The sequence below is a fragment of the Pleurodeles waltl genome, chromosome 8, assembly GCF_031143425.1.
Source record: "Pleurodeles waltl isolate 20211129_DDA chromosome 8, aPleWal1.hap1.20221129, whole genome shotgun sequence".
Classification (NCBI taxonomy): Eukaryota; Metazoa; Chordata; class Amphibia; order Caudata; family Salamandridae; genus Pleurodeles; species Pleurodeles waltl.
This window is the reverse complement of record NC_090447.1, coordinates 1,258,953,096-1,258,965,317: the sequence shown is the minus strand read 5'-3', so window position 1 is coordinate 1,258,965,317 and position 12,222 is coordinate 1,258,953,096. Positions and strand designations below refer to the sequence as shown.

Genomic DNA, 12,222 nt, shown 5'->3' with positions numbered 1-12,222 from the left:
TATACAGTAGACATTTGTGTCTGTTTTGCCAGCCTAATGTAATCAAAATATTAAAAATAAAAAATGCATGTATATTAATGTAAATAGAGGGGATTTGCTCAGCCCTCCTAGCCCATCGGTCTCTTCTTCTATTATACTCCCTGCACAGCCTACAGCATGAAGTAGTAGGAAACTGGCCCTCTTGCATTGGGTGATATTTTGTTCAATCACGTGCATAGCCGATTAAAAAAGTGTACTTTAGTGTTAGAGCCAGGGCTTCTGGACCTCTACTTTACTTTTCAAATGCTTTTCTCTTTCCATTCTTTATCCCTTGGCATTATTTCATTCATCCTTGTGTTTTTAAACAATGTGTTTGCCATTATTATTTGATTCAGCGTTATCTGTTTAAAGAATGTCTTCGGTTGCAGCAATTCAAAGTTAATAGTACCTTTTTTGTGTAGGTCAAAATCATATTTTCTTTTGAAAGGCATTACAATTAAAAAGGGTTTCTGCACATGTTCCTAGAACATCTGCCTGCTAGGAAGCAGATGTACTGTTCTAATAAAATCATATACAATATTTACTGTTTTATATATTTAAACTTTTATTGCAAACATATGGTCATCACCTTTAGGCAGCAACATGTTTTATTTTTTTTCTTTTAGTGTTATTTGCTTGCAATCAAAACATATACAAAATAACCATTGCACCAGCATGGCAATCCTGGGACTAATGGCTTTGCCAATGCTTGCCTTTGAGGTCTTGTCTGCTACATCGCAAGCGCTGCATGCGCTCTTGCTTGCAAGAAATATATACAAGAGCCTTGCATCCCACCCACTGCTTAGCATTCATTGGCATCACAGTCACTCTTATTTGCTGCCTTCTAATTGCCCAGTGTGTGCTGGCTTCACTTCGTCTTCTTTTGGCTGAAGAACCAAGTATTGATAGCTTCAGTTTGATTGCTGTTCTTCCACAGGTCGTGCTGTGATTGGGGCACTACTTTTATTTTTTTCATCTTCCCTGTCATCCTTGCAGAACCTCTTGACATTTGTTGCTCTATTTTACTGTACCACACGCATTTCAAAGAAGCCCCTTTCTCCTTTGAAATGAATGTTTATTTTGACAATAGATGTAACCTGCTTTTATTGTGATAACAGGTGTTATCTGTTTCCAAATGTATTTTCACTAAGGCATGGACATAGGCACAATTGCTTTCCTTATGTGATAGGATTTTACTGATTTGCTCAGCTGAGATTCACAGATGTGTTTGTCGAGGATGTAAAAAGTATTGACAAAGCCAATAGGTTTCACCTTTGAGACTATTGGCGCTGCCATTGCCTTTTGTTCATGCTGTACAGCATGGATATTGCCAACTTTAACAATGATTTGTAGCTATGCTGTATAGCAGCATGGTTGATTAACGGCATGAGTAAAAGACATAAAAATGAAAAGAACTAAGATGCATTCCGTGCTAATGCATTTTAGAAACAAAAAGCGTGTGCCGCAGTACATTTTAAAATTAGTTTTAGCAAAACTATGCCAAAGCTAATAGCTCTCACAGGTAATATCTATTGCCTTTGTCAATGTTTGTTTGGCCTTTTCAACACCACCTCAGCCCTAGTTCACATACAGTAGGGTTTTCACCTGTCCTACTGGTACATAAGTTGCAGTAGAAGTGGGAAAGTGCAAACTGGTTGAGCCTATAAGCGGGGCATGTGCCGAGTTGTTCAGCTTACAGTCAATGTGCAGAAGGGTTGAGGATGGAGAGAGGCGAATGTGCAAGCAGTTCTGCCTTTTAGCCTATATTTATAGTCAATTTCTGTTTATTTTTTATGCATGTTTATGGGTAAAAGTCAGACTTATTGCACACGGAAAAAAACAGAACTGCTTGGTTTTTGTAAATGATGCATGTACTCCTTCAAAATGGTCTAGCTTTGTTTATGGACAGGAAAGCCAAGGTTTATATAATAGGTCTTGCAGGATTAGTGTTGTGTTAGTTTACAGCACATAATCTTCTAAGAAAAAATGTGGTTGCAAAGGTGTGGTGGTGGTCTTCAGAAATATCAGTCCAAATAACTGTTAAAATGTAACATTTTTAAAGAAATCTTTATTTATCTCTGATTAGATGAATTGTATCCTACCACTGCTGATTTGAGGGAGCTATTTTTTTCTGTTTTCTTCTCCTCACTTATGGTTTAGCGCTCCATTGGAGCGCATGTCCTGCTGATTCCTCTCTCTATCTCTCTTTCTTACATAATTGCACTCTCTCCCTCCCTCCTCCTCCTAACTCTTTCCACGCCCCAGCTATCTTCTTGGGCCTCTCCCTTTATACTTGAGTAATACTGTGGGTCATTGCCATGCTCTCTCTGTCCACCCCCCACCTCTCTGTCTCTCATTTCCACATCTTTCCCTTCTCTCCACATCTGTCTCCTGCAACCCCTCTCATGCCCCAGGGGCTCACTGAGACTGGCTTTTCCAAATTAGGATTATTTTAACGAGGTTCAAATAATAACAAAGCCAGTAGCTGCAGCCAGCCATCTTAAAACTGTATTTTCCATATTTCCAAGATGGCTGTCATGTTATGTGTGGACGCAACGCAATGGTCATCTTGAAAGTATGGAAAAAATGCCCAGGCATTTAGAACCTTATTATTTATACATCCAAGATGGTGGCTTTGCCGGGTCATGTAATATTATGTCAGGCAGCATTGATAGCTACTTAAAAGTATAAGCAATAACAATTCAATATGGCTGAACACTATTTTCTAAACTTCCAAAATGGATGCTACGTTATGCTAGGCTGACCAGACAGTCCCGGTTTTTCACCAGCTGTCCCGGCAGATTTCGGGAAATTTAGCTCATGTCCCGGTTTTTAGAGAGGGTCACCTGAAAACAGTGGGATGTGATTTTTTTGTTTTCCAAAGAAGAGACAGTTAGATGTTCTCAGAAAGCAATTTAATTGACAAGTATAATACTGGCTTGAACAATTGCATTTTATTTATGCTCTTAGAGCCTCTTCTGTAACTGTATGCTCAAGAGCGCTGTCATTCTGTGTGCTCGGGCGATGTAAAATTGTAGTCCCTCTTCTATGTTTTGTGAAATGTCCCGGTTTTTCTGGTCACCCTACATAACGTCTACACACAACTTGATGGTCACGATGAAAGTATTAAAATACAGTTCAAAGATGGCCAGCTGCTGTCAATGCCTTTGCCAGTGCTGGCACAATTGTTGAGGCGTTAGTAAAGCCAATAGTGGTGATCTGAGAGCATCATCAGAGTGAGTGTAAATAACTTTGCCGATGCTTGTTTAGGTCTGATTTAAAGACAGCTCTCCTTATCCAGAGGGGCTTTAACCAATCCGAAATCTGTCTCTATGTGGGAGGCTGGGCCTGGGATCACTGCCCTTCAGCTATTGTATGCTTAAAGTGTCATTTCCACTTCGGACCACCCCAGAGAACAACATACAGCACAGCGAATTCGGTGGCTCCCCAGTCAAGTGATATTAACTGACACCATTATGCCTTTGCTTTTTGATGGTGTCTTGACCTGTGAGGTTTGTGGGTCATGTAGGACGTGGGAGGTAACTACTATGTGGGAGCTGAAGACTTATTTTCTGTGCGAGGACTGAGCTAATATTCACCTTTTTGGTAAATGCCTGTTGGTCTGTGGCTTTGGAGATAGTCTGCTGTCAGATGTCTCAAGCGCCCAAATCTGAGTTACTTCAATTATAGCATTCGCCTGTGTCTGCGTGTGTGTCATATTTGACATCCACATGTATCACAAAATGTGCAGTCATTACAACAAAGTGTGCAATGACTTAAAGTATCCCAGAACTATTGGTGTTGTCAATACTTGTTTTAACTTGACAGCCATTACAACAAACAGCACAATCACTTAAAGTAGTCCATATCTATTGTTATTTCAATATTTGTTTTTACTTGATAGCTGTTATAATTGTTATACTTGCTATGCAACCTTCACTGGGCTATATTTTTTATAAAAATGCACAATGTTGTGCTACTTTTAGATGGAACCCTATTTAGCTTCAGTGAAATATTACTGGGCTCTCTTCCTACCATGGGTCAGCCGAAGTCATAGCATCTGGGTTACTGTAAGTTTTTCCATTAGCATAGAATGAACTGCCAGCTCTTAAGCCATGAACTACAGATGTCTGACACCGTGAAGGTTCACAAACTGGCACACTGTTAAAATAATACGAGGTGACATTCTGCAGTAATTGAAGTCTCTTCAGCTCTGCAAGCTGAAATTCTCAGAGTGTTTCCACAGAATCCAAATATTGGAAGCATGCAAGCATATACCATGGAATGCCTACCTGGGTGCAATCACTGAGAAAATGGTCAATAACAAAATACAAATTGGACCACAGTCACAATCTTCAAATGCAAGATAATACTATGAAGCTGGTCAAATCGAACATATCAAAAAGGCGGAACGTCAACCATACCTGCCACATACAAAGATAGGTTTTGATGGCAAATGGGCACTGGTGTTTTGCTGTTATGTTTGTGTACCTTTTGCCTGCCTGTGGTACAATGGATCTAGGGACTGTACAAAAAAGTAGGTAAGCAGGACTCAGCTTGGCAACTATTCCACTTTTTTCCATCTACTCGCCTCTAATCTGAATGTAAGCAAACATTCTTTTGAAGTCTAATGAATTTGCAGCCTTTTACCAGCTAGGTTTGTAAAAGTACAAAGTTGATTCACAATCTATCACCAAATATATAAGGGTCGCAAGTCCACTGTGGCAGTGATAGACTAATTCAATGTCACTAACAGCTACATGTGCATACACTGACAAGTTCTGAACAGACATCCCTTAGTGTCAACAACCTCTCTCCTTTGCCTCCCATTTTCTAGCCCAGCTCCCTGGAAACATTTGTATTTGCTGCCATCCAAAATGTGAAAATATTTTTGAAGCTTCTACCTATCTTACTTCTGCTTGACAACTGCTATCACGTCATTCACAGACATAGCTTAACTAGATTAGTTCAATACTTTAAACACAAGTCTAAGCAACATCAGTATCAGCAGATGTCTGGCATTGACCAACTCAAGAGTTTCCCGTTGCGATTTAGCCGATCACAAAAACAGCGGACTAGCCTATACTCCTTATTGCACCATTATCCCCAAATATGCCTGGTAGAATGGCTTTGATTGTGATCTTTTCCCTGTTTATATATCAAGCAAAGACATCCATCAGAATAATCTCCCTCATGATGAAGTTATTCACTGAAAGAGACATATCGACTAAAAGTGCAAATTATAACTATAAATCCCAAGTTAACCACTTGGCTCTCCCTCACAAGCGACCACTAAAGTACAAAACCACAGCAGCTCCCAGTTAAGATCCTTTTTGCTTCAATGCAATGTGCCACACTGTAAGCAGTTACTCAAGACCATTTATTCAAATACAGACTGCCTAAAATTCTGTAAATGTTTACAAATGTTATTCTTCTACAAAACTGGCTAACCTATCTTTCGCCAAGAATCTGACATTCCATTTATCTTCCCCAAGAGCCCTCAAGTTTCCACTAGCAAAATGCTCATGCAATAGATTGACGGGCTGTAAAGCTTGCAAAACCTCACAGCTAGATTGTGCCTGAACCTTCACTAGTAGGTGCCTGAGTCTTCACAAAACCTTCCACATCAAACCCCCAACAGCCATTAAAACACAACAATGGCTCTTGGTGGGTGCATGATTAAGTTCAAGTTCTCCACCCTACCCACATGTCTGGTGCGGAAAACCCCAAACACCTTCCCTTCTACTATGTGTCAGCTATGAATCGTTGCAGTAGGACTACCCACCTCAACACCCAGAGATCCTTAAAGCAACTGAAAGATGGAGACAGCTTCTTCTGAGTTCAGGGTTGTAGGCTATGGAACACATGGGCCTAAACCTGAATGCTAAACAAAATTACACGTATTGATGACAATTTTCAAACTTGCCTACAATTGAAATCCACTAGTACAGTTATCACAATTAAAGGACATTGGGATTCCAACATTGGTCCACCATCATATCAGATGATAAAACTCTGTCTATTGAACTCTTTGTATTGGCCAAATTGGTTTCACCTGTTTAATACTGTCAAGCACTCTGAATTTCGGTTCCTTGAAAGTGATGTGCTCCTTCTGGCAGCACCGACACTGAGTTTTATATTTCACCAGAGTATTAATGTGGCCAAACGGGGAAGGGGAAGGAGAAGTTACAGTGTGTACTGCAGGGAAGGAAGCCTTGAAGGGTGGGAAGGGTGAGGCAACAATTCTTAGTTCTACTTTCACACATTTTTTTTTGACACTGCACACAAGAAAATGCTGTTTGTTTCCGCTAAGAGAGCAAAGCCCACAATTGCAGTTTCTACATGTTAAATAACACAACGTTCTTGATATTCCTCAAACAAAAGCTGTAGCATTTCTTTTCTAGATTCATTGTGAGTTCCAAAAACAAGCCAATATATCCAAAGACACATCTCAACTGAGGGGAAACTAGGAATTTATTCCCATTGTGTCTCTTGTGCTATGGTGGGTTGATCTCCCTTCGCCAACCACTAGTGCAGACCTAAACATGCCCCTAACTCACCATCTTACCGGAGTGCTGTTTTTTCCCAATTCACCAGAAAGCAGTACCTTACCTGAACATCTGAAGAAGGTGAGTTGGCACTGGCGTAACAATAGCTCTCACAGCCCCCGCAGTGCTGGGGGTCCAAGCTCCAGGGGGTCCCATCAGCACAGTACACTGTGCGCAGATGGTGACCCTTGGCCTGAAAGCTGATGACTAGGGCAGGGGGGCACCCTCCGTGTACTTTGCAGAAGGCCCCCCTCATGTTTCTTTACGCCACTGTGAGCGGGGACTTTGAGCACGCAGTTAGAGTGTGCGGTGTGAGGAAACACGTGCAGCCTTGCAGAAGGCTGGAACAACTCTCCGAAATCGAGAAAACCTCTTGGTGTTTGGCACCTCGAAGAGGAAGCTCCTTTAAACACCAAACATGAATAGTAAGCCCCGCTGAAAGGACACAACCTCTTTAAATAGAGACGCAGTCGCAGAAGGCGGTGCCCACAAGCAGAACTTGCACCTGCTACCAAAGGAATACAACAACGAAGACATCAGATTCAGCACAAACAGATGAGTCATCAGGTTCATCAGGTCATTTGAGGATGTTCAAGAGGCACACCTGCTGCTAAAGGGAAACAGCAATGAAATCACCAGTCAGCACAAGTAAATGAGTCATCAGGGTCAGCAGGTCTTTTGAGCATGTTTCAGAAGTGACATCTTCTACCAAAACAACAAATAAATGTTCAGATTGAGCACTAACCAATGAATAAAATAGTAAAGCCCCTTACTGACATGAGTGTTAAAGCACACAGAACAATAACAATAATGACATTACAGTAATACAGCATATCTTGTTTGGGCATTGGAACATTATTGGTACAAACGTGCTAATACTTGTAATACTTGTGGCAAGGAGTTCATGACCCTGAAGTAACCAAAAGAAGAATGTTTTAGGAATATCGAGGACAAAATATTGAAAGGTTACAACATCGTAACCAGAATATTAAAGGACAACATTTCAAACAGATGAGTGCAGAAAGGGAAGTAAAACTTATTATTCTTAACTCCACATCTATCTTCCTGGAGGTTATATATATATCACCTAGCTGCGTTTATGGGGAGTTAGGTATAACAAATGTGTACAAACTTACCTTTCAGTATTTTTTCCCTCAACATTCTGGTCACAATATTGTGACCATTGAATATTTTGTACTCTATGTTCCCAACCTTCACCATAAAAGACACATGCTGCACTCTACAAAACACCTATAATAAAAAAATGCAACATTAAGTTGCTAGTTTCCTGTTTATCTCTCAAATGCTTTTATGTGTTGAATTACCAACCCTCCAACCTCAACCTTGCTTATAATCATCATATTTCCAATTGTGGAGCCAAGGTGATAGTGGAGAAAGTAAAGTGGCAAATGTGTTAACATTTGTTCTGGAAAAAAGAATCAGAGGATTGAAAACACATTTTGGTATATCTACTCATTTCTATCAATTATCATTTACTATTATTTAGTTGCAGGGATCATTCATTACCAATAGACCCAATCCTCTTCAATCTGTAAATATGTAGAACACTTGATTTTAAAACTACGTGTCTGACGGATATTTCTTATTTTGTTAGGTTACAGGTGGTGGATGAAGACAAAGTGCTATTGACCTCCTCTCTTGATTGTGCAGTTCGTCTGTGGAGCATGGAAGGGGAGTTTATAGGTTAGTAGCGTCAATATAACATATGTGATGTGATACATTTAAAGAACTTGAACGCTCTATAGAGACACTAGGGAAACTCAAGTGCTTAGATAGACAGATTGTAAAGTTACTTGCATAAGGCTTACCATGGCAAATGTCACAGTGCTTCCATTTCCATATTGCATATCCTTGCCGTTTACTGATTAGAGAAGCTTGAGGTGCCACAAGTGTGTGCAGGACGGTTACTGTGTGATGCAGCATGACAAGATGCTGTATCAATTATATCGCATTTGTAATGAATGTGTGTATTAGTTGGTCAATGAAAGCGACCATTTATTTAACATTTAGTCCCTCATAACAACCCTGGCAGTCGGTGTTAAAGCGGCGGTAAGACCGACAACAGGCCGGCTGTAAAAAAAATTGAATTATGACCATGGCGGAAACCACCAACATAAACAGCCACTTTAACACTCTGACCGCCACGGCGGTACAAACAAACAGCATGGCGGTCACCGCCAACAGACAGGCGGAAGACAATGTACCGCCGCACCATTATTAGAGGCCAATCCAACACCTTTTCCGGGGCGGATTCAACGCGAACAAAAACACGGCGGAAACAGGACTTGGAAGGGAAAACGCTCACCTCTACACACCCCACAAGGACGCCATGGAGCGGGAACTCCAAATTCTACCTGCCATTCTCTTCCTGCTCCTCTACCAGGAGCACGACCGACGGCGGCGACCACCACGGTGAGTACTGCACCTACGACACAGGGGAGGGGGGAGGGGGGAGGGAAAAGAGAGTGACACACACACGCAACACCCCCATCCTCACCCACAACACCATACACACAAATACAGGTTGAAACATTATATTTACACCCCCCTACCCCCCTTGGAAGAATGCAAGGACAAATGGAAATGATTTGAACGATTGTAATGAGTAAAAATCCATTAGTCAAAAATATATATATATATATACACTATTAACAAATATGTACACCAAGATTTCAAGTCCATGTACTGCACCTACATAGTCCGTGGACCACTGGCCCCAAAATGCATGGGGGAGGCCCACACAGGATACGCGATCCAAATGGAGAGAACACTGCTGGGGCATCAGATCGAAATAAAACAGGCACCTCAGGGGGAAGGGAACGGGGGCACCTCAGCCGGATGAGTTCACGACGCCAGCTCCACGAGGGGGCTCCATGCCCATTGAGGTATCCTGGGGAGTGCAAAGCCACAGTCTCTCAAGTCTCTCTAGTGTCTGGTTTGCCCACTGCTTTATCCTGGGGAGTGCAAAGCCACAGCCTCTCAAGTCTCTCCAGTGGGTGGGTTGCCCCCTGCTTTATCCTGGGGAGTGCAAAGTCACAGTCTCTCAAATCTCTCCAGTGGGTGGGTTGCCCACTGCTTTATCCTGGGGAGTGCAAAGCCACAGTCTCTCAAGTGGATAACAGTCTCCACTGGTTCTAGAGGGGGCTTTGTGCCCAAAGTGCTTCATCCTGCCAAGGACTGAGGTAGTGGATGTCATTCTCCACTGGTTCTGGAGGGGGCTTTGTGCCCAGAGTTCTTCATCCTGCCAAGGACAGAGGTAGTGGATGTCATTCTCCACTGGTTCTGGAGGGGGCTTTGTGCCCAGAGTGCTTCTTCCTGCCAAGGACAGAGGTAGTGGATGTCATTCTCCACTGGTTCTGGAGGGGGCTTTGTGCCCAGAGTGCTTCATCCTGCCAAGGACTGAGGTAGTGGATGTCATTCTCCACTGGTTCTGGAGGGGGCTTTGTGCCCAGAGTGCTTCATCCTGCCAAGGACAGAGGTAGTGGATGCCATACTCCACTGACCGTTGGCCAACATGGAAGCTGTCCAGGCCCCTGGAACTGACCACCAGTCATGTACGACTGACCACTGGGGATGCCAGCCATGTCTGTGGTGGTGCCACTGGCACAGGATGTGGTGTGGCCGCTGGCGGTGCTGGCGGCGGCCTCAGTGGTGGCAGTGCTTGCGGCGCTCATTGGGCAGCGGTGCTGGTGGGTGGTTCAGTGAGCGTGCTCCTGGCGGCGGTGTCCTGGGTAGCGGTGCTGGTGGGTGGCTCAGTGAGCATGTTGCTGGCGGCGGTGTCCTGGGCGGCGGTGCTGGTGGGTGGCTCAGTGAACGTGTTTGTTACTGGCGACGCTGTCCTGGGCGGCAGTACTGGTGGGTGGCTCAGTGAGCGTGTTGCTGGCGGCGGTGTCCTGGGCAGCAGTGCTAGTGGGTGGCTCAGTGAGTGTGTTGCTAGCGGCAGTGTCCTGGGCGGCGGTGCTGGTGGGTGGCTCAGTAAGCGTGCTGCTGGCGGCGGTGTCCTGGGCAGCAGTGCTGGTGGGTGGGTCAGTGAGCGTGTTGCTGGTGGAGGTGTCCTGGGTGGCGGTGCTGGTGGGTGGCTCAGTGTGCGTGCTGCTGGCGGCGGTGTCCTGGGCAGTGGTGCCCGTGGCGGTGGTGCATGTGGCGGTGCCGGTGGCGGTCTTGTCCGCCGTGCAGGTTGGCGGCGACTTCCCTTTCTTCCTCTGGCCCTTCCCCACCTTGGATGGTGGCGCAGCTGTCTTGCCACTCACAACTGTAGTCCTGGGAGAGCACTTGGTGGCAGGTGTTTTGGCCTTCTCCCTCCGGGCTGCGGCCAACTTCTTTAGTTTTTGAGATGGGGTAATGTCCTTGGCCTGGCTCCTTGGCACACCGGCTGCCCTGCTGCTTGGCGCACTCCAGAAGCCGGTTACTGCTGGCACCACTGTTCCCGGTGATGTGGTGGCTAAGGTGCTGGGTTTGGACCTGGACGGGCGGGCCCTAGGGGACGGAAGGGGTGGGGGAGATGTAGGGAAGACGTCAAGTTTTGACAGGAAAAGTTTTTTAGACACGCTGGGACGGGTAGATGGAGGGGTTTTGGGAGTGGAGGAAGAGGTAGTGGTTGTAGGAGGTATACGTTTGCTGACTTTAGGTGAAGGTGCATGGGCTGGATGCTGGCCTGAGGTGGATGGCTGTTGGGTGGGTGTGTGACTGCGTTTGTGTAGTTTGGGAGGAGCGCTTACAGACACTCTGGTAAAGGACACAGGGTATGTGTGAATGGTAGTGGGGGTGGTGACTGCACGTGAGTGGTGTGTGGTGATGGGCGTGCTGGTGATGGACGTAGTGGCTGAAGATGTAGTGCATGCAGGTGTGAGTGGAGACGTGACAGGGAGGGAGGAGGGAGACGTGGAGGAGGGGGAAACAGTGGAGGCAGTGGATGTCGGCATGTGTGCATGGGTATGATGCTTGTGTGAGTGCCTGTGAGATGTGTGGTGCTTATGTTTGCCAGAGCTACCCTTGTGTGTTGAGGTGTGTGCATGCTGGTCTGATGGTGTGCTTAGGATAGGCTGAGGTACTGGGGATTGGGTCTGGGTGGAGGAAGTTGGAGGGAGGAGGTTGGACACAGGGACAATGGCTGCCATCAGTGCTGAGGCCAGAGTCTGAAAAGCTCGCTGTTGGGTTGCCTGACCAGAATGAATGCCCTCCAAGTATGCATTTGTCTATTGCAACTGCCTCTCTACACCCTGGATGGCATTCAGAATGGTAGACTGCCCAACAGTGAGGGATCTGAGGAGGTCAATGGCCTCCTCACTGAGGGCAGCAGGGCTGACAGGGGCAGGGGCTGAGGTACCTGGGGCGAAGGAGATGCCCACCCTCCTGAGTGTGCGGCCACGCGACTCACGCTGAGGGGCTGCTGGGAGGGCGGTGCTGGTAAGGGGGGTGACGGCTGTACCTGTAGATGCGGTGGGCACAGATGGGCCCGCCACCGCAAGGGAGCTCCCATCTGAGGAGGAGTCGGTGTCGCTGGTCTCAGCTCCTGTCCCCGCCGTGGAGCTCCCCTCGCCCTCCGTCCCACAGGTGAATTCGGAGTCTGTAGTCTCGCCCTTCTGGGCCATGTGGGATGCAGCTCCCTCCTGCTCCGATGGCACTGCTCCTCTGC

General features: G+C 45.5%; 1 protein-coding gene across 1 annotated transcript in view; it reads left to right on the top strand.

Moving 5' to 3' along the window:
* The window catches only part of LOC138248527 (cilia- and flagella-associated protein 337-like), a 513,680-nt gene that overhangs the window by 389,334 nt on the left and 112,124 nt on the right, over positions 1-12,222 (top strand). The window contains exon 27 of the mRNA XM_069202182.1: positions 8,182-8,270. Coding sequence (XP_069058283.1) covers positions 8,182-8,270 — 89 coding nt within the window. The remainder of the gene's footprint in view (positions 1-8,181; positions 8,271-12,222) is intronic.